At 39.6% G+C, this 23,298-nt stretch overlaps 1 protein-coding gene across 4 annotated transcripts in view; it reads left to right on the forward strand.

The window, feature by feature from the left end:
- Camkmt (calmodulin-lysine N-methyltransferase) overlaps positions 1-23,298 on the forward strand; it is a 371,202-nt gene that overhangs the window by 6,832 nt on the left and 341,072 nt on the right. For all 4 annotated transcript variants that reach the window (XM_006986501.4, XM_076558921.1, XM_016005050.3 and 1 more), the window contains exons 2-3: positions 3,411-3,583; positions 14,911-14,975. In XM_006986501.4, the coding sequence (XP_006986563.1) occupies positions 3,411-3,583; positions 14,911-14,975 (238 nt within the window). The remainder of the gene's footprint in view (positions 1-3,410; positions 3,584-14,910; positions 14,976-23,298) is intronic.

Consider the following 23,298-nt stretch of genomic DNA (forward strand, 5'->3'; position numbering starts at 1 on the left):
GACCTCCACAGGCACCAGGCATACACCTGGTGCCTAGACATTCATGCAGGCAAAATACCCATATACATAAAATAAAAGTTAGAAAAAAAAAGAAAAGATCCTCCAGAAATAAAAAAAAAAAAATGAGCCTTTCCTGGAACTCACTTGGTAGACCAGGCTGGCCTCGAACTCACAGAGATCCACCTGGCTCTACTTCCCGAGTGCTGGGATTAAAGGTGTGTGCCACCACCGCCCAGCCACTTCTTCCTTTTTCATCCCACTCTTTGGCAATATTTTTACAATGAGTCCTTCTTTCTTACTGTGCTTCATACAGTCATCTCATTTTTTTTTCCTGGAGGATCTTTTCTTATATACCTTTCTGCTTTCTGCCATCACTCCCTGGGATTAAAGGCTCACTTCCTGGGATTAAAGGCATGAGTCACCATGCCTGGCTGTTTCCTGTGTGGCTTTAAAATTCAGAGATCCAGAGGGATCTCTGCCTCTGGAATGCTAGGATTAAAGGTGTGTGTGCCACCATTTTCTGCACTCTGTATCTAGTGGCTGTTCTGTTCTCTGACCCCAGATAAGTTTATTAGGGTGCACAATATTTTGGGGAATACAGTACCACCACAGTCGGTCTACTTTATTCCTCTGGGATAACATCCTATCTACACAGCTTCTGCGCTGACAGCTGTGCTCAGCCCAAACCCCAGTTCAAGCCTCCCTGTAATCATCATCATTGGCAGCATCCGGCCAGGTCCATCCCCAGATGGAGGAGAGTACCTTATCAGAGATACCTCCATACTTTCTAAGAATAGACTTAACCATCCGGGCTACCTGTTTGAGAAGGCCTGGTGGATGTGCCAATTAAGCTCAACTTCCTCCTTTCCCAAACCTTACCTTTAGTTCCAGATCTCCCTTTAACTATCACCAGAGGCATCTAGCAGTACACAGGTTGCCTAGCGACTGAGCACACTTTCCCCCACCCTGGGGTTGCAAATGATAATTAACTTATTGCCTCTCAGTGTGATTCTTATCACCCCTCCGTTTGACCCTGGAAGCTGGCTTTACACTGCTAAGGGAATACTGCTTTTAAGTGTATATATACCAGGACTTCCAGGGCTGGGGGGGGGGGGGGGGCGGATGGAGAAGAGAAAAGAGAATGGAAGAACTAGATGGGTAAGAACTTGCGAGGAACGAACTGAGATGGGGAAGAACTAGATTGAAGGGCTAGAAGAGAGTACTAGAGGAATGAGATGGAAGATGAGGAAGAGCCAGATGGGGAAGTACTAGCTGGGTAAGAACAAGCTGAAAAAGACCTAGATGAGGCAGAATTAAGATGAGAGAATTAAGATAGAACTTAGATAAGTATAGAGAGAAATCGGGCAAGAAAGGAGCTAGGCACGAGAACAGAACTGAAGCTGTGTATAAAGGATGTTATGTCAGAGGAATTAAAGCAAGTGGACTATAGAACTCGGTGTGCTGAGATTATATTTCCTGATAATAGTCCTCGCCGTTAGTTCTCCTGAGCCCCTGGGATGTATAATATTAAGGCTGGTCCCTCTAATATTATACAAGAGATCATCTGCCCCATCTTGGTCTTTCTCCTCTTGTTCTTCCTCATCTAGCTCTTCCTCATCTTCCATCTCATTCTTCTAGTTCTCCATCTAGTTCTCCTGTCAAAATCTTCTCCAGTCAAAATCCTCCCTAAGTCTCTGAGGTTTATAGTTATATACCCAGGCAATAGCAGTCCTCTAGCTAAAGCAAGGTCACCAGGCTTGAATTCTTACAGGGTCATAAAGGCAGACAAGAGTTTTCCTCAGGCAGTGACCCTCAGACTTTCTTTTACAACCCAAAAGGGGAGTGGTAAAGGAGGAGATCAACTCAGAGCCAAAATTGGTTAATACATCAGAAAAAGGGAATTTATGTGCTCACACTACATTCCTAGAGGTGGTTAGGTAAATGTTAGCAGTCTATAATGTTAATATAAATACCACTAAGGCTGTATAAGAAAGGAGAGTCTGAGCTTAATTTACCTTAATTCAGGAGATCGTTTGGCCTTGGATGCTTAATAGGTATTTCAGATAAAATACACTGTTAGGAGTTCTTGGAAGCATACATAGCATACAAGAAAATCATTGCAGGTTTTGACTAATGTATATACAAAAGCTAAAGTATCACCAAGACTTCTTAAGCCATGGCTTGACCTTTAGGAAAGTCCTCAGCCTTTCCAAGTAGTAGCTTTTGTGATAATAGCTGAATTCCACTGCATTTACCTGTGACTTGCAGCAGTTATGAACATGGTGATGCAGGGGTGGTGGTCATTGAGCCTCCAGGCCCTTGGTTATATGCACTGGGAATACTGTGTTTTGATTGTATTGAAGTTATCACATCTATTAATGCATTGTCTCATATTCAGTTTGGTTGCTGAGACACACACACACACACACACACACACACACACACACACACACACACACACACACATTCCAGCCTCATCTTATACAATTCCTGCCATTTCTCCAAGGGTCTCACATTGTTTTAGTAGAAAATGATATTTAGAGACAACAATTTGGGCACTGAGCATGCTGATTTCTATAAGTTTGATCATTGAACTTTTCAACAGTGGTCAGATACATATATATATATATACACACACACACATATTGGGCACTGAGCATGCTGATTTCTATAAGTTTGATCATTGAACTTTTCAACAGTGGTCAGATACATATATATATATATACACACACACACATATATATATACATATATATGTATATATATAATTGTAGGACAGGAAATATAAGCCTTCATTAGTTTGTATTATACTTCTGTTGGGATATGGAGCTGTAGGGTTTTTGATAAAATTCATTAATCTTACAGCTCTCTCTTCTTTCTCCATACAAAGAAAACTAACACCTTTAAAACTAGTCATTTGATTTATTCTAAAACAAATAAACACATGTACACACATGCACACAAACACACACACGTGCACATACACAAGCATGCATATGCTGTACAGGCACACACATATACATGCATGTGCACATATATATGCTGCCATGCACATACATGTGTACACACACACACACACACACACACACACACACACACACACAGAGCCATATAGCAACACACCTGCTCTAGTTCTGGCTATTAAATGTGTTTCTTGTCTTCTCATTTCCTCTAGTTAACAAATGCTCAGGAGAAAAGTAGATATAAAAGCCTTGTTAACTCAGGATTTTTCTCCTTTGTAAGATACCAAACTGTTAAACTGTTCCCATCCTCACTGCTCTCCAGTGCCTTCCGTCTTTCTCCTTGTGTTCAGTTATTCAATTACTCTGAATAATTTAGCCGAGTATTATTGGAAACTCAATTTGTACTACTTGTATACTATAACCCCAACATTTGCTTTTATTTCAAAGGTTCTGAAGCAGAAACAGCTGGATGACTGTCTGAAACATATATCTGTGAGAAGATTTGAATCGTTTAAGCTATTCTCAGTCACAGAAGCCCAAAAAAGGGAAACTGAGGAAGAGGCTGGTGTGTGGGTCCAGTACACAAGCATCCTTTATCCCGAATACAGTATCTCCTTAAGGTGAGCACAGTTCTTGTAGGAAACCCTGTGCGCTGAGCGGCCCGTGTGCCTGCTGTGACTTTGCAGCAATCTTTATTAGAACTCAGCTTTGCAACTTGATGTTGGAAAATCCTGCTGCCTTAGATAGAATCTCTGATGCTTCTATTTCATAAAAAAAAAAAAAAGCAATACACAAGTATCAAATGAAAGCAACAACTTTAAAAAATACTTTTGAAGCCTTCTAAAAAGATAAGCAATTTGGTGCAAATCACTTCACTGGAAGATAGTCTCATTGTAGTTTAACTCATGGCTACTTTATTTCTAAAAACACATTTTTTATTTATCATACATAAATATCATTTATCATATTGTTTGGAAGTCTGTACTCTTGCAAAAATCAATATTTGATGAAGATGTGTTTGTTTACTATCTTGTTAGTGTTTCTGTTGCTGTGAAAAAATACTATGACCAAGGCAACGCCTATAAAAGAAAGCATTTAATTTTAAGCTTGTCAGAGGGTTAGTCCATAATCATCATGGTGGGAAGCAAACAGGCATGATGCTGGAGCAGTACCTTTATATCCTGCTCTGCAGGCAGGAGAGAGAGAGAGAGAGAGAGAGAGAGAGAGAGAGAGAGAGAGAGAGAGAGAGAGAGAGAGCGCGCGAGCCTGGCTGGCATGGGCTTTTGAAGCCTCAAAGCCCACACCCAGTAATATACTTCCTCCAGTAAGGCCACACCTCCCAATCCTTCTCACATAGTTCCACTGACCCAGGACCAAGCATTGAAATATATGAGCCTATGGGAGCCATTCTCTTTCAAACTACCATACCTATCTGAGGCTCAAACTTTATGCACTGCTTTTAAGTAAACTCAGTACTTTTAGAAACATTAAAAAAAAACTTTAAAAGAAATGTTGCTACCTTTACTGGGTCTTGCTGTTTTGTCGGACAAGAAAAATAGTTCATTTAAGGAGAAAGTGGGTTGCAAATGGGTTCATTCATCTATTCTCTCAGCATTTGATGATGACAAAAAAGCCAAGTTCTTTGGGGCAAAGAAGACTGAAAGTAAAAGCAGAATCTTTCCAGACTATACTTCAAGTAGTAGTTGTCTGAAAATCTAGCTTTGGTATTTTTCCCATTCATGTTTTGTCATTCTCTGAATAGAACCAGAAAAATAGGAACAGAAACTTCAGCTGAAGATACCGGTCTTCTGAGAAGCATGCAGACTGTTGTAGTTTTTAAAATAATTTGAACAGCCGGGCGGTGGTGGCTCACGCCTTTAATCCCAGCACTCGGGAGGCAGAGCTGTTTGTTTATGTCTGTTTATAGCACGTTAGTTAAGGTTTCTAAATTTTCAAAGGTGCCACAATAGTCAAACATTCCGATAGTTGACTAGGATGGGTATGAAAGAACAGATTTATATTGAGGACTAAGGGGGTCCAGCCCCTCGATAGTCCCCTCCCAGGGTCCGGGAAGAATCTACAACCAGCTGATAATTAATCTTTGATGAAATGAAATGAATATATGTACACGAAACTCCTTAGTTCATACACTTTATTATTATTCTGTGATAGTTCTCTCTCTACACAGCCTCTATTTTGTTCTCATGTCTAGCTCCTTCCTTGCCTGATTTTTTTATATTTGTCTACTGTCCCCTCTAGGTTCTATCTTAATTCCTTCATCTAGTTCTGCCCCTTCTAGGTTCTCATCCATCTTGTTCCTTCCCATATCATTTCCTCTCCCATCTCCTTCTCTCTCATCTGGCTCTTCCTCATCTTCCATCTTGTTCCTCTAGTACTCTCCTGTAGCCCTTCAATCTACTTCTTCCCCATCTCAGTTTGTTCCTCTCAAGTTCTTACCCATCTAGTTCTTCCATTCTCTTCTCTCCTCTCTGTCTTCTCCTGCCCTCGGAGTCCTGGTATATATTCACTTACAAGCAGTATTCCCTTAGCAGTGCAAAACCAGGCTTCCAGGGTCAAATGGAGGGGTGATAAGAATCACATAGGGAGGCAACAACCATTAATTATCACTTGCAACCCCAAAGGGAAGTGACCAATGGGGAAATGAATTAACTAAAGGCTAAATTCAGGTAATATCTAAGGAGAGGGCTCTTATGTGCTTAACTATAATCTTAAATGTGATTGGTAGAAAGTGTTAAGAATCTATAAGTTGCTAGGTCAATGGGAGAAAATAAAACTGTCTTCTTTTTTCCTGTGGCTCCTATCTGTCCAAGCTGTCTGCCGTTTTTCTGCAGGGTGGGGGAAAGTGTGCTCAGTCTCTAGGCAACCTGTGTACAGCTAGATGCCTCTGGTGATAGTTAAAGGGAGATCTGGAACTGGCGGTAAGGTTTGGGAAAGGAGGAAGTTAAGCTTAATTAGCACATCCACCAGGCCTTCTCAAACAGGTAGCCTGAATGCTTAAGTCTGTTCTTAGAGAGTAGAGGTATCTCTGATAAGGTACTTTCCTCCATCCGGTGATGGACCTGGCCGGATGCTACCAATAATGATAATTACAGGGAGGCTTGAACTGGGAGTTCTGGCTGAGCATAGCTGTTAGCACAGAAGGTTATCTAAATATTCCTAGCAGTGGTTAGGTAAGTAGTTAGAGGTCTATAAAGTTAGTAAGGCTGTAAGAAAGGAGGGGTCTGAGCTAAATTGTGTAAAGCTATTACTTAATGTCTACCTGTCCTAGGCCGTGTCCCCTGGTGGAATTTACCTTAAGTCAGGAGACTCACCTGTGGGTTGTTATCACTGTTAATCCTCGGAAATTGGGTGACCACCTGGGTGATGTCTCCTTTAGTCCTTGAAAGTGGCTAGGGGAGATATCTGATTCCAGAGAAAGCCTTTCCTGAGGCTGTTCTCCAAATGCCTGGAATGTGTATGTCTAGAGAGTGATCAGTCCACATTGTTAGCCCTTCTTAGGGAAAAATCAATTGGGAAATCTATGAAGGCACACATGATTTTCATAACAGAATACAGCTGATATATAACAAGCCAAGTAACACCAAAAACTCCTTGGGATTTGGCTTCCTCTGGAGGAATTCCCTGATTCCTCCAGGTAATGACTTTGCCATAACCAGCTGAGTTCTTATGATATTCCTGCGGCCCGCAGCAGATTTAAGGATCTGGTTTTTAAATACTTATTTTATTGACAGCAGGAATTAAATGACACAAAGTTAGTGATATATATATATTTTTCCAGACAGTGTTTCTCTGTGTAGTTTTGGTGCCTGTCCTGGATCTTGCTCTGTAGACCAGGCTGGCCGCAAACTCACAGAGATTCTCCTGGCTCTGCCTCCCGGATGCTGGGATTAAAGACATGCCACCACTGCCCAGCAAAGTTGGTGATTTGAGAGCTTGCCTTTACATTCATTATGAAATTCTAACTAGAGTATACCAGTCATTTTTTTTTAAAGAGTCTCACTATGTAGCCCCTGGCTGGCCTAGAACTCACTATGCAGATAAGATTGGCTTTGAACTCAACAAAGACCCACCTGCCTCTGTCTCCCATGTGTGCTGATACTAAGGCATCTGTCACCACACTGGCTACTTTGTGTTTTGATGTAGATAATCTATTTAGTCCTTGCTCAGAAAGGGAAGTACATTACATATTACTAAGTGCCTGATAATGAGCTAGGTGCTTTGATAGTTTCTGTTTTTAGGAATCTTTATGATAAGTCTGGGAAGTAGTACTAAAGATGATTACTACCTAGAAGATAGTGTGTGTAAATGAAAGACATAGAAAACCAGAATGATTCAGAGTCTTCAGGAATAAACTCTAAAAGCTATTTTCTTGCATCTTCTTGTGATAAAAGAGAGTAAGTTGGAGCAGGAATAATTTCCTGACTTCTCAATGCCTAGTAATTTTGGCCTCGGAGAATGTGATATTTTCCTCTCTTGAATCTTTACCCAGAAGGCCTTGTTATCCATCCCATGGTGATAATCTAATATATTCTTGGCTAGTATATGAACTGAACTTTTTCCAATAACATGGTTCTTTGTAAAATACTCATTTTTGAAAGAATAAATATAAATGTCTCTCTAGAATTATGACATGGAGTTTTAACTGAGCTAAAATTTTGACCTTGAAGGTTGCCAATTTTATCTCTTTTTGCATTCTGCTTAGTGTCCTTCTACATTAGCAAGCAAAAATAACGATACCTTAAGTACACGTCTGTGTATTTGAGAGTGGTCCACTCTTTGGAAGTGTGGAGACTGAGAATGAGAATGAGGGTGTTACTCCTAGTCTTGTCTTTCTGGTGCTTTGCTTCTTAGAACTTTACAGACACAACTAATGCTATTAGTTAGCGGCAGACAGAAAACAACGGCAGATCAGAACGTGCCTTTGCTAAAATATTTTTATTAAAAATTATCTCTACCCTGTGTTATAAGCTGTAATTCATTATTGCACAGAACTTACTCTGTAGATAGTAGGTATTGTTTCCATACCTTATTTTTTAAATTAATTTTCCCATGGCTGATTTAGATACTTTGGTAGTTTTAAAATGCTTCTAATTATATGTGGAACCATACATGCCAGAGTTATTAGTTTATAAATGTATACATATCCTTTTATATGTGAAACCATACAGCCAGAGTTATTAGTTTATAAATGTATACATATCCTATTATATGTGGAACAATATATGCCAGAGTTATTAGTTTATAAATGTATATATATCCTACTATATGTGGAACTGTACATGCCAGAGTTATTAATTTATAAATGTTTGTGTATCTTAAGAAAAGCAAAAGCCGAGAGGCCTGTCCTGTCCTTCTGTCTGTGAATTTGACCACTGTTGCTATGGTAATTGCTGAATTAGAAGGCCAGTGCTTGACTTTTGGCTTGCCCTAGAAGTGTGGAGTGGGCAAGAAGTCAAGAATGTGGCCTTGACTGCGTTGCTTTTTTAATGTGCTAAGTGCACCTCCATGAAATCATCCATTGCTCTCGGGGAAAGGAAAAGACAATCGAGCCCGTTACATTACTGAAATTAGTATGTACCTTCTGAGAGCCACGGCAGCGCTGGTGCCAGGAATGGTTTGTGCAGGCAAACATGTATGGTAGGTAATCCTTCCAGACCTGGCATACTGTAGGTACCATTTCAATCAGCATTTCCTTTCAAAAATTGTATTTTGGTGGGTGTGAAGTGACATCTCAGTGTAGTTATAATTTGCATTTCCCAGTGGATTTCAGGGGTACTACCTACCCAGTGCTGAGGGCAGAGGCATGAGTAAGTTGGGGTGGCAGTGAATATGAGCAAGATATATCAATATGCATGTGTGGCACTGTCATAATGAAACCCATCATTTTGTGAATGAACTAGAAAATTAATTTAAATTAATCTCCAGGCCCTGGAGTGATGGCTCAGCAGTTAAGAGCACTGGCTGCTCTTCCGGAGGTCCTGAGTTCAAGTCCCAGCACCCACATTGTGTCTCACAACCTTCTAAAATGGGATCCGATGCCCTCTTTTGGGCATGTGCAGACATGCATTCGGACAAGCCACCCATATATACATAAAATACATAAACAAATAAATCTTAAAACAAAGAACAGATGAAATGAAAAAAAGGCAAGGCTGGCTACTGAATAAATATAATTACTGAATTTATTTAACTGTGTAGTTTTAATATCAGGAATGGAACTAATAAGAGGAATTAAACAGCTTTTAGTTTCTTATTTTAAGAAGTCTTTATAGGACCTTTAAAATATCCAGTGTGTATGGAAAATTCAAGTTCATTGAGTCATATTTTCAAGTAACATGTCATAGATGTTGGCTAGTTATGACTTAGTTTTCTACTTTATCTTAAACTCCATTCTTGATTGCTTATGTAGTTTGCTTCATATAAATACACTCAGTTTTAGTAAATTGAAATGGTGCCTAGAATGTTTTTCAAACTTATCTATATCCCATGTAGATATCTACTAATTTCTTATAATGTAGATAAGACTTAAAAACCCATTGATATATATATATATATATATATATATATATATATATGCTTCAAAGTGAGTTGCATGTACAGTCTGTTGTTAAACATTTTCCCTCTGTAAACCTGTACATTTTTTTTGTTTTGTTCTCTGACATTTTTTTAAGGGTATGTTCCATTGTGTGGTTTACTTTTTCTACCTTTGAAAACCGATTTTCTTGTTAATCAAGGTAAAATTCAATGCCCATTTACCATACTAGGAGGGTTTGAATGCAGTCCCCTGTCCCGTCTTAGTATACCCAGTGTCCTGTGGCTGCCACCCTTGTGCAACCCCATCATCATCCCAAAGCTCAGAGCATACCCATCGTCAGCAGCTCCCCTTACCCAATGGCTGGCAGCCTCTGATTTGCTTTTTATAGTTTATTTATTTATTTATTTATTTTTGGTTTGTCTGTTCTAGACATTTCATATAGATGGAATACTACAATATGTGGGCTTTCATGTCTGGCTTTTTTCACTTAGTACACTATTTAAATGTTTTAAACATTTATCCAAATTCTACCATGTTTAAGAAAGTCATTATATGGTTAATAATGCATTTTAAATTTATTTTTACTTATGTATATGAGTACTCTGTCGCATGGTCTCTGCATGCCAGAGTAGGGCATTGGATCCCATTATGGATGGTTGTGAGCCACCATGTGGGTGCTGGGAATTGAACTCAGGTCCTCTGGAAGAGCAGCCAGTGCTCTGAACCACTGAGCCATCTCTCCAGCCCCAGCACTTGTTTTTTTGCTGTTGTTGTTTTTAAAATGAATTAACTAGTTTTGTGTGTGGGTGGTTTACCTGCATGTATGTCTGTGCACTACATATGTGCGTAGTGCCCACAGAGACCAGAAGAGGGCATTGGATCCCCTGAGACTACAAATGGTTGGGAGCCACCATGTACCAGGGTACTAGGACTGGACCCAAGTCCTCTGGAAGAGCAGGCAGTGCTCTGAACCACTGAGCCGTCTCTCCAGCCCCATTTTGTTTCTATAAAAAGTTATGTCTAAGTGATGTGAAATGATACCTTACTATGGTTTTCATTGTCGTTTTCCAGTTAGAGATGAGAGCGGCTGAGCATCTCTTATGTGTTAATCATATATCTTCTTTGCATTCAAGTGTTTTACCCATTGTAAATTAGATTGTGTACATTTTGGTTAAATTTTCTTTTACTCAAAGTTAATAAATAATTGTGTGTATTTATGCAGTACAGTATGATGTTTTAATGTCTTTATGCAGTGTGTAATGGTCAGATCACCCAGTACCTCAGACATCAGTCACTTCTTTGTGATGGGAATACTGAGTATCCTTTCTACCAGTTCTTTTAAGAGAATTTTCTTTATTTTGGTTTTCTGAGACAGGGTTTCTCTGTGTAACAGCCCTAGCTGTCTTGGAACTTGCTCTGTAGCCCAGGCTGGCCTTGGATGTAGAGATCCACCTGCCTCTGCCTCCTGAGTGCTGGAACTAAAGGTGTGCACCACCACTGTCTGGCTGATTGTTCATGTTTTTATAATTACAGTTGTGAGATTGGTTTCCTGTTTCCCCACCCTTACACAATTTAAAAATATCACAGTGTCCACTCTAAGACAGTACTTTTAACAATGACAGGCTCTGTTTCAGTATTCACTCAGAAAGTTGCAGTACTAACTTAGAATAGTGGGGACTTTTTGTTTTGTTTTGTTTGTTTTTTGAGACAGAGTTTATCCATGTAGCTTTGGAGCCTGTCCTGGATTTTGCTCTGTAGACCAGGATGTCCTCAAACTCACAGAGATCTGTATGGCTCTGCCTCCCTAGTGCTGGGATTAAAGTCATGTGCCACCGCCTCCCGGCCCCCTCAAGCTTTAAGAAGCAGCGAGCTAACACCTCCATCTCATCCTCTTGTTCATCTCATTTACGTGCCAGGTCAGAGGCAAACATGGGGCGCTGCAGCATCTCCCCTTTTTGTTGCAATTGCTCCTTTACGCAAACATCTCAGCCTCAGGTGCATTTCTAACTATACACAACAGAGGCCAGCCAACCTCTGCCTCTGCTTTCCGATAATCTCGACCCTTGTGTGCTAATCTCAAAGACTGCACGATTTCCTCTAAACCTTTAACAGTTGTCAGGGCAACGCTATAATCATATGACGGCCCCCACTCATCAAGCAGGCATGCTACTCCATCCCACATAGATGACGACTGACATCCCGAGAGTCCTCCATCGGGCAGTCCTAATCCTGATGGCTCAGCCTTCGTTGCTCCCCAGAGCAAGAACCATGCAGCCGCTTTCATAGCACAAAGGCACACTAACATTGACTGTATAGGAAAGCACAGCTCTGCTGGCATTTCCTCCATGGATGCTACCCACTTGGACTTCTCATGCCTTGCTACCTATAACTGGACTCACTCATGCGCTCACTCCTCTCCAGCTGATCTTTGGGTCTGTGGTGTCCCTGTTCACATGCCAATTATGTTATGTGACAGAACTTTCCCTGGGGAGATGCTACGCACGTTTACTCACCCAAGAGAGGGAGCCCACGACAAACCAAAGTACAGACACTGCCAAGGTCCAGCTTGGTGAACCAATGAGTTTTATTGGGGCCACTTAGAGGAGCAGAAATGACTCAAAGACAGCTGCATCACCAAGACCCACCCCAGCATGGGTGACAGCTCACAAAAGCTGGGAACCTGGAACACACTATATAGTCTGCAGGCAGCTGACAGGTTGGAGAGTGTCCTTTCCAGGTGCCTCAATTGGTCTAAACCTCTTCCAGGCAGCTGGTCTCAAGACTTCTTTGCAGCTGGCCTTGTCTGGGAGTCTTCTTTGAAGCTCAGTGGTTTTTTTTTTTTTTTTTTTTGTTTGTTTTGTTTTTTGTTTTTTCCTCTGGCAGGTAGAGACCTAGGGATTCTGGGCAGTTTCAGGGACTTCCTGAAGCTGTTTTGAGTTGTTTACTTTCCTGCTTAAGGAATGCAGAATGAAATGGTTCAATCTTGGAGGAAACTTACACAATGTCTTAGGGTTTTATTGTTGTGATGAGAGACTTTGACCATGGCAACGCTTATATAGGAAAGCATTCAATTGGGGCTGGCTTACAGTTCAGTCTATTGGTCTATTGTCAGCACAGTGAGAAGCATGGTGGCATGCAGGCAGGCATGGTGCTGGAGAGGTAGCTGAGAGTTCTACATCTTGATCAGCAGGCAGCAGGAAGAAAGAGTGACACTAGGCTTGACTTGAGCATCTGAAACCTCAAAGCCCACCCCCAGTGACAGATTTCCTCCAACAAGGCCACACCTACTTCAACAAGGCCACACCCCCTAAGAGCGCCACTCCCTATGGGCCTATGGGGGCCATTTTCTTTCAAACCACATACATAGCCTCCTCTTGCCTCAGCCTTAATTTCAAATGCCTTGTCCTGATTGTGCTGTTCAAAGGGATGGGGGAGTAAAAGGGAGGAAGACGAGGAAGAGGAAAGGGACAGCAGAGGAGGGGAGAGGGAATCAGGCCATAAAGAAATTCAGTCATTCTGCTTTTAGGAATTTTTTTCTTTTTTTAGACAGGGTCTCTAGCCCAGGCTGGATTCAACGTCTCCATGTAGCCAAGAAGGCACTTGAATCTTAATTTCCTAATGCTGGGTTACAGGCTTTTTTTTTTTTTTTTTTTGAAAAATTTTAAAGGAAGTTATCAGAAACAGGCTTGATAATAATCTACAGTTATTTCCACTACAGTAGTATGTGTAATAGCTCCACACTGTGTGCAATGATAAAAGCTAACATGAAGTTTCTGTTTGGTAATTGTGGTGCAGACAGAGTCATTCACAATTGCTCTTTGAACTCCTGAACAGTCATTAAGATCATGTTACAGGAGATTACTGGATGTTGAGACTGTTTATAATACATTATAAAAACCGTGAATTGCAAAACAGTCTTTATCAAAGTATAGAGAACAGATTTGAAGAGTGTGTACCAAAATATTAACTGATTATCTCTGCATGTTAGGATTTTGATGTTTTGTTATCTTCAAAGGAATCATAGATTGCTCGCATATTTTGGAACACGCTGAGTTCTGTGCCCTGTCATGCCGCAGCCTGCATCTGAGATGTTAATGCTTCATTTTTTATAGTTTTTAGTAATGTTAGTGACTCCTGTTCACAGAGGGGATATAGAATCATATTATGGTAAGGAAGCTTTGATTTGTGGTAGATGACTTCATTTCTTTGGATTGTGATAGCTTTGAGCTCAGTGTTTTTTTTTTTTTTTTTTTTTTGGTTTTTCGAGACAGGGTTTCTCTGTGTAGCTTTGCGCCTTTCCTGGAGCTCACTTGGTAGCCCAGGCTGGCCTCGAACTCACAGAGATCCGCCTGGCTCTGCCTCCCGAGTGCTGGGATTAAAGGCGTGCGCCACCACGCCCGGCTGAGCTCAGTGTTTATTTGGATAGTTATGATTGCAGATGACTTTATGCAAGCTCTATCATTCTGTCAGAGAAATGATATCTGATAGAAATAAAAGCTTTTTTTTCTGAAAAAAGTAATATGATTAGTATTCTCTTTATATATAATTACATGTATTCTAGCAAACTAATATATATCTTGATATATATTTATATACATAGACACACATATTCTAGCCCCCATTTGTACTAAGTTTTAATGACAAAGTTAAAGTAGTATTGATGAAATACATTACCAGTGACTTACTGATTATACTATAACCAATCAATGCCCTAAAGTAGCTACAGCTGTAATTCTGAGGGTGCATTAGAAGACTGTGGCACTCTAGCTCAAACTAACAACAGTTGGATCCCTTAATAACATTCAAATAATCAAATATAGTATTTGAAGGGCTGAGTGGAGAGCGATTGGAACTGACAGAGATAGAATTGAGACTGGGATAAATGCCATGAGTCTTTTTTGTCTGCTAACATTTAGCCCATAAGTGGGATGTTCAGATCTCATAACTGACTGGTCCCTTGGGACTGGTTTTCAAATTGGTGCCCTGCTCCAGCAGAACTTTTTATGTTACTGAGTTTGGTTCTGGAGGTGATTTGTTTTTTCTTTTATTCTAAATTCTCTGTTTAATGTGTTTCTTTTTTAAAAAAGAAAGTTGCGTCTTTAAGAACTTGCTTGTATGTAACTATAAATTATTTTCTGTTAAACAGTGATTTTAAAGATCATATTATATTTAAGATGTTGATTATTATCAGGACATGCTTATTGCATCAAATATTCTGAAGACTATGATTTGAGTTTTCCCCCTTCTCTCTCTGGTGGGCAGAAACTATTTTAAAACTATAACTTTAGTTTATTAGTATTGGGTATATCACAATATACTTTCAGATTTAAAAAAGAATTAGAAATGCTACTATTTCAGAAATGTTAAATAAAATGCTCTATTTCTTTGCAGATATAATAGTGGATCCTTGAATGTAGAAGACGTTCTTACCAGCTTTGACAATACAGGAAATGTTTGTAAGTAATATACTAACTATAAAATATATTCAGTGTTTTAAAAAGCAAATTTTAGTTTTTTCCTAATGTTTATTATACCTACTATGTGTATATATTTATGTGTATATGTGCACACACACATATATACATATATTCTTACACATGTGTGTACACACAGACATACCTATCAGAAACCCTTGGTGCTGTAAACTCTAAAATATGCCTCAGAGGAGGTACATACTAAATGGGGTATGGCAGTTTTTACAGAAACTTTACAGCAATGTGTGTGTTTGCATGTGTGACAGAATAGAGATCAGAAGGAAGCCTGGACTCTCCAGCACTGTTCCTTTTGTTTCTTGTTTCTGTTGTGACTTTCCCATGAGTTCAGATTAAATACAGAACATGTTCTTCATGATGTTCTTATACTTAAAACCCAAGATTTTGTTTATATACTATTATAGGATATATTACATTTTTGTCCAAGCCTCTGATTAATTGATGCTCTATTTCTCTACTGAGAACTTCACTTAAGCAATTCTAAAATAATGCCATGTGATGATAAAAATCAGCTAAGAATATACCATGTCACAGTTAAGTAACATATGGTGATAAGAGCTAAGTGTGTCTTCTAACTTGTTGCATAGGATGTTTATCAAAATAATGAATCAATAATAAAATATGACCATTTCAAATTTAAAAATAACTCAATTTTTTTCCTCCGAGGAAATATATAATTACTTATTATCTACGCTAAGTGATAAACTTTGCTAATAGAACTATTTTATCAAATGGATAGATTTGAATTGAGTAATGTGTAATAAGAGACATTAATTTTATTCTATATCCACATTTTGGCTAGCTCTTGCTTTTATAGAAAAGTTATATTTTGTCACCAAGGAGCCTGTAAATGTTCTAAAACTACCCTAAAATATTCAAAATGATGTAGGTTTCTTTCGCATGGATAATAATAGGTTACCTGTTAGTTTATGTGTATTGGCTTTTACTGAATTCTGACTTTGGCGTATCTTGTAGTTTTGTTGGGAGCTAGGCAAGAACTGGTCAAGGGACGCTGTGGTGGTTGAGGACACATTCTTCTTTATACTGGAGTAATGTTAATACTATTAAGTCAGCCTTGTGCACATGCAAATTTAGAGCATGACCCTGGAATGTGACATAGAGAAATTCTAATTCAGTAGCATAAAACAAGTATTGTTTTCCTGACTCAGTATGGAATAGGGCCACTAGCTGGCAGCACTACATACAATACGAAGAGTTTCCTAATGGTCCAGATTATCATTTCACATATAAATGATGTCTTATTCTTCTTTACCATCTTCTCCATCACCACACCCCCGTGTTGTTGCACTGATAAATGGGGGGATTGTATGTTGAGGATGTTTTCTCTGCTGTCTCTTGTTTGTTAGGAAACTTCAGAATGAGTGAGCACGTCTCACCTTAAGCGATTTATATAGTCTCTGTGAACTTGTATTTTATTCATTTTTAAAGACTACATATAATTCCTAGACCATACGGCACTTTATTCCTCACAGTTGATACTCAATAAGTGGAAGCTATTTATTTATTTGTTTATTGCTCCTGGTATCGGTACCTTTCAAACTTGCTTATAAGGGTTTCCAAGTATGTACAATTTATGTTGTTAAGGATTAATTTAAAATAAATTTATATTGCAAAGAGACACTAAGAATTATTTTGATATTTTAAAATGAACTATTTTTATTGAACAAAAAAGCTAGAAAAATTGGATAAAAATAACAAAATAGCTTATGAAAATGTTTTATCATAATAGAGTCTTAAGAACCTGAAAATATGGTCCAGTGACAGATGCAGTAACAAAAACAAGATATATTAAGACCTTCTTTGTATGTAACTTTTTTTGGCATGTGAGTGCCTATGTGGTATGTGGTGTATGTGTGTGTGTGTGTGTGTGTGTGTGTGTGTGTGTGTGTGTGCATGTTCATGGGAGTGGCTATATGTGTGTATGGATGTGTGTGGAGGCCTGAGGTTGGGCTCAGGACCTTCGGCACTTGTTCCTCTCCTATTCACTGAAGAAAGGTCTCTGAACAGAACCCAGAGCTGTCCGTGCAGCCAGCCTAGCTACCCAGCTCCCTCTAGGGGCCCTCCTGAGTGCTAGTGCCAGAGTTAGAGGTGGCCACTGTGCCCACCTCCATTTCCAGGGCTTCTGGGGATATGAACTGAGGTCCTGTGCGTGTGTGGCGAGCGTCTTCTCCACTGAGCCATCTCCCAGCCCTGATGCAACAGTGAACTTTTTAGTGTTCATATGTGTTGAACATTTTGCCCCTCATCCTTCCCTCCCATCTTTTTCCCTGCCCCTCATCTCTGCTATTAGTTCCCTTTTGTCCCTCAGACAGCTCTGCTTCCACGTTATATATGTATCTATAATTCATGTGACTATGTAGTGACTCTTTAAGAGGAGCAGCTACTGAAATTTCACAAGTCTGTTTCAGCAAAGTAAATACAAGTCACAACTTTCATATAATCTTCATCATAAAGTGTTCATGCACAAAAAAGTAATTTTTCACTTGATATGTAAGTTTGATTTGGTTAGTGTTGCTGGGCTGAGTTTGTGAGTGGAAAGCCCAGCAGAGGGCGCCACAAGCATAATTCTGTTTTAGATCACAGTGTAATTAGCGCGTCACAAATAATAACCGAGCTTTCACTGGATAAACATTTGAAGATGTATCTATATATGTTCATGGACTTATTTCTAGTATATTTAATGTGTTTGCCAATCATTGATAGAAAAAGCTTCCCTTATCTTTGAACTTACTTTGTTGTTGTTTGAAATGACAATTTTTTTATTTATTTTCTTTTTTATTTTTTTATTTCTAGCTTTAAGTAAAGGAATAGTTCTGATTTTTTAACCGTGGTAGGGACTTGAAGTTGTGCACAGGAATACCAGTTCCTATAGAAACAGTGTGAAAGCGTGCCAAGGGAGAGTCACAACGAGGAAAGAAGCTTCTAATGCTAGAAATGATGGGCACAACAGTTTAGGTTCCACAGGTTAAGATTACTTAGTAATAGAGAAACAGTTAAAATATTTTAGAACCATAAAACTCTAATGTGTGTACACAGTAAACACAGCACACCTATCATCTAGTAGGGCCATCCATCTCAGATTTAAAAATAAGTTACTGGTTATGCTCAATGTATGTTTTTAGAGATAAAATGACTATTATTTCCACACCTTCCCAAATGTTATGGAAATGAATCCTCTTGATTTTGGGAAATAATTGAAGTATCTAATTTTTTTATTTCCTGATATTTTGGGAAAGAAAACATTCTTTGTACTTGCTTTTGTTACTTATGCCTTGTTTGTAAACACCCAACCTTAAAATGCTTTATAATCCTGAGATATAGTTTCACTAATTGACTTTGATTCAATGATGTAAGAGGAAATTAAGATGGATTTGGTGGGCTGCATGTGCTATCTATGGCGTGGTGGTAGAGTGTTTGCCTACCAATCATAAGTACCTGGGTTTGACTCTTAGCTCCAGAAAGAAACAAAAGTGTCATGCAGAATTCCTTTCTGCATACTGACTTATTGCTGTAGGACCCAGCATTGTCTTTGTGCATTTCTTTTTGCTGTTGTGAAAAGCAAACTGTTAGTCAAGCTTCCTAAGAACAGGCATTTCTGTTTCATTCTTTGGTTCCCAGTACTCAGGAGCATCCGTCCTGAGACAACCGAGCTGCTGTGCAGAGAGAGTGTGCTCGGTGCCAACCCATGGTGTGAGCTAAGGGACAAGTGTAAGGCTGGCCCTCAGGGCCAGTGAGCGCTGCCTCTGCGCTTTGCTCAGGTACCTGGCTAAGGGAGTATCTGTCCGGGAGCATTGCAGCCCGTTTCCTGCTTCTGGTTCCCTGTGGGCGGAATCTCCTTTCCTGCCAGTCCCCCTGACCTCTCATCAGAGAAGCTCCTCCGTTCTGTTTCTCTAAAAGCCTTTTTCTCTAAACTTGTCTCTTTCTTCTACTTAAATAATTTTTTTTTGAGTCAGGGTCTTTCTTTGTAGTCTGGGCTGTCCTGGAACTCACGCTGTAGACCAGGCTGGCCTCGAACTCACAGAGATCCACCTGCCTCTGCTTCCTGAGTGCTGGGATTAAAGGCGTGTGCCACCACCACCACCACCACCACCACCACCACCCGGCTCACTTTCATATTCTTAAAGTGTGCTATCTTTTGATAGCCTGAACAGATGAGTCAATATTTCTCCTGCCATTTATTGCACATTCACATAACATATATACACATAAGTAATATATAGAATTTAATAATAATACTGTGCTTACTAGGAATATAGAAATAACGAGAATTCAGAAGTAATTCTATAAATGTAGACTTTTATATAATACATATATTATCACATGTATATCATATGTAAGCTGATAGTTGTTATATATTATTGCAATATTTTCCCGTCAGTCAGAATGTTTGCAGCAGTTGAAAATGTTCCAGCTTCATTTTGGAGAATGTGTAGTAAAACCCGTTCTGCATCTTTTCAGTTTGCTCCTCTCCTGCTTGGACTCTGAGAGGACCCTGTGGTGGGTCGATGTCTCCTGGCTTCCTGAGCATGTTTGTAGACCCTCTTCCTCAGAGGGCACATGTGAACTTTTCATGCTTACAGCTCTAGCCTTTCCCTGCATTCTGTCTACTTGTCTGGCAGGATCTGTTTTAGGATGTGCAAAAACTGATCTCTTTCAGACTAGTAATCAATATTATCAGAGGGAAGATTCTTATTGAGATTTTTATCTATTCATTTTTACCTACCTTTAAGAAGCCAAAGGGAACATTATGGAAATACAGCCTACATCTTTAGTTTTCCTGTTATGTTATTATTTTATTATTCAGAGTGTATACTCTGCAGAACTACCAAAGCTTCAGAATGCCAGGTTGAATTTAAAAATGTTTTCTCCTTCAAAGTTATGTTTTATATAGTTATATATATTTATATCCATGACATCTATACAGATATATAATGCATACGTGACATAAACATGCATTGTATACCTGTTACAGATTACAAAGCATCCATGTGTGATGTACATTGCATTGGTAAATTGTCATGTGTTGAGCTGACCCTCTGCTTCAAACCAAGCCCCTTGTCCTGGAATGGACTGGATCCTTAACTCTGTGGCAGGGAGGAAAGAGAAGAGGAAAACAGCCCAAGAGTAAACACCATGCCCTTGAGAGGAGCTAGAATGTGAACTGATATGTCTTGTGACCTATATCCATCCATGCTTTATATTTCTATACACACACACACACACAGACACACACACAGACACACACACACACACACACACACACACACACACACACACTTTAGTAAAGTAGATTAATTAGGAAATAAGAAAATTTGGGCTTTTATAGGGACCCAGTGTTCTATTTTAAAGTAAGTATCATGATGGGAATTATATGTGAAATTAAGATTTATTAAATGTTAGTCATTTCTTGTGTGATTGCCAGGGAGTCTTTGAACAAATTCTTACTCCTAAGAGCACTGACTACTTTGAATCACGATGAACATATCAGACGTTAAGGCCTATGTGATTGTAAATGCTCTATTTTTTACTAGTAGTGTGGTATCATCTGCTTCATTCTTAACTTTTTTAGTTCTTTGATTATTAAAAAGTAATACAAAGTAGTAAGTACTTTTCCTGTCCTAAGATTTCACATTACTTTGTGATGTGCAAACACAATGTTGGATGATCTGTAACTAAAATAGTATGACATTCATGTATCAACACTATAAATCAATGTTTTAGAATAGTGTAGAGGATTCTCACAGACCTTAGCATCTGGGACTCATGTGACCAAGATGAGATTTCAGTGACAAGAAAGGATTTTTTTTTTTAAATCAATGCTTTTGAGAACACTTAACTAGGAATTAAAAAATAACAAATCCAACTCCTTCCTTTATTCTATATCAAAATAAATATAAGTTGGATAAAATGCTTAATTGGAAACTGAAATTCCTGTATATTTCAGATGAATATATTTGTTATATTGAGACAGGGATGCCCTTCTAAATGTAATCCAAATCCCTGGGATTTAAAGATTAATAAATAGGTTGACTAGATGTTTAAGGACACTTCATTATAAAAACAGCATCAGTGAGTGGTGCAGGGGTGGCGCACACCTTTAATCCCAGCATTCAGGAGGCAGAGGCAGTCGGATCTCTGTGAGTTCGAGGCCATCCTGGTCTACAGAGCGAGATCCAGGACAGCTAGGGATACACAGAGAAACCCTGTCCTGGTGGTGGGGGAGCAGCATCAAGCAGTTGGAATGTAAATGATGTGCCCGCATCAGTATATGCAGGCAAAAGTGTCTTCTCTAGAGAGAGCTTTCTGGATCAGCAGCAGAAAGAAGGCCATCTGCGAACTGGAAGTAATAGTTTACCATTACAGAAGCAGTCTGGCAGTTTGCTTAACAATTTTAAGCATCTAGTTTTTTAGTATTTCCTTTCTGAAAAATAATGGAACTACTACATAAAGCCATAAGTAAAGGGATTCACTGAAGCACAATGAATGTAGATATTTAATGTGAGGTGACTTGTTAGTTGTGACTACTCCATGCAGTGGAGTGCTGTAGCTATGGGGAATCTATAAAACATACTGAGTTAAGAATCAGTACAATAGAGAGATGCTGGAGAGACGGCTCAGCAGTTAAGAGCACTGACTGCTCTTCCAAAGGTCCCGAGTTCAATTCCCAGCACTTACATGGCAGCTCACAACTGGTCTTTAACTGTAGTCCCATGGGATTTGATGCCCTCTTCTGGCACGCAGAAAAAACACTCATAAAGATAAATAGATCTTTAAAAAAATTTAGTACAGTGAATGTGATCTATTTATTTACTTATACAGTTTGTGTGTTTGGGTACACATGCATTGGTGTCCTCTGTGTGTGTGGGGGGGGGGAGGAGAGAGAGGTGAGAGGAAGAGAGAGGGAGAGGGAAAGGAGGAGGGAGAGGGAGAGGGAGACAAAGACAGAGAGAGAGAGACAGGGAGACAGAGAAAAGGAAGCAGAGAAGGCCAGAGGACCATTTTTGGATGTCATCCGCACCCTCAGGAAAACCATCCACCTCCTTTGAAGCAGTGTCTCTCATCAACTTGGGCTCACCAGTTAGGCTAGACTGGCAGGTTAGGGAGTGACGCTCCTCTTCCTTCTTTTCAGTGCTAAGACCACAGGTATGTACCCCCATACCCGCCATTTGAAGGTGGGTTCTGTATCAAACTCACGTACTCATGCTTGGGAGGCATCTCCCTAGCCTCAATGTGGTCTTATTTCTGTAAAATATATACACCTACAAAGTATGTGAATAACTGTGACTATGCACAGAGCTGTGTTTCAGTGCTCAGTGCTTTGTTGGGATTATGAGTAATTTGCTTTTTCTTCATTATGCTTTCCAGGATTGTTTGAATTTTATGGTATATATTACTTTTACAACAATGAAAAAGACCCATTGCTTTCATTTTTAAAAAGTGTTCTTTATGGGGCTGGAGCGATGGCTCAGCAGTTAAGAGCACTGGCTGCTCTTAAGGAGGACCCGGGTTCAGTTCCCAGCACCCACATGGCAGCTCACAACTGTCTGTAACTCCAGTTGCAGGGGACTGGACACCCAGGGCAAAACACCAATGCACATCAAATAAAAATAAATAAATTTTTAGAAAGCATTCTTTAACTTCCAAGTGGAGTACGTATCTTTCAAAGCTGTGATACAAATCTCAAATTGTTAAGGAATAAGGAAGCAGTGTGTTTTACCAGTCAAAGAACAGAAAAGTCTTTGTTTTTCAATAGTGCTTCTCTCTGAGGCGCTCACAGTGTGTCAGATGTCAACATCTCCCAATAGATTTTCAAGAATCAAAAATCAAATCAATCAAATATTCTTGCATTCGGGCTGGGGAGGACAAACGGTTAGAGTCACTCAGCGATGAGTTCGAGGCAAACTTTGTAAATTCTTTTGGGAAATGAATTCTCAAGCCTTTCTGTTTCCTCTGTTTAGGGTGTATGGGCAGGCAGCAGCTGTGAAATGTGAGGGACCCCAAAGGGGAGCTGGTGGTGGCACCGGTCTCAGTTCCTGGCCCTTTTAGCAATCATAGTCCATAAGACAAGCCAGTAGACAAGATTAGGTCACACGAGGTGGGGTGACTGTCTTACTGTGTGGCTTCCAGGACATGGCTGGGGGAGCACGGTTTTAATTTGGCTCAGTGTCGGGTAAATGTGGCCCAAGCCATGCGAGCCCTTCATACTTGGTATTAGGATCCACCAGGCAAGGCACATTCAGAAGAAAGATAGCTCTTTTTAAATGTA

The sequence above is a fragment of the Peromyscus maniculatus genome, chromosome 22 (assembly GCF_049852395.1).
Source record: "Peromyscus maniculatus bairdii isolate BWxNUB_F1_BW_parent chromosome 22, HU_Pman_BW_mat_3.1, whole genome shotgun sequence".
NCBI classification, from domain to species: domain Eukaryota; kingdom Metazoa; phylum Chordata; class Mammalia; order Rodentia; family Cricetidae; genus Peromyscus; species Peromyscus maniculatus.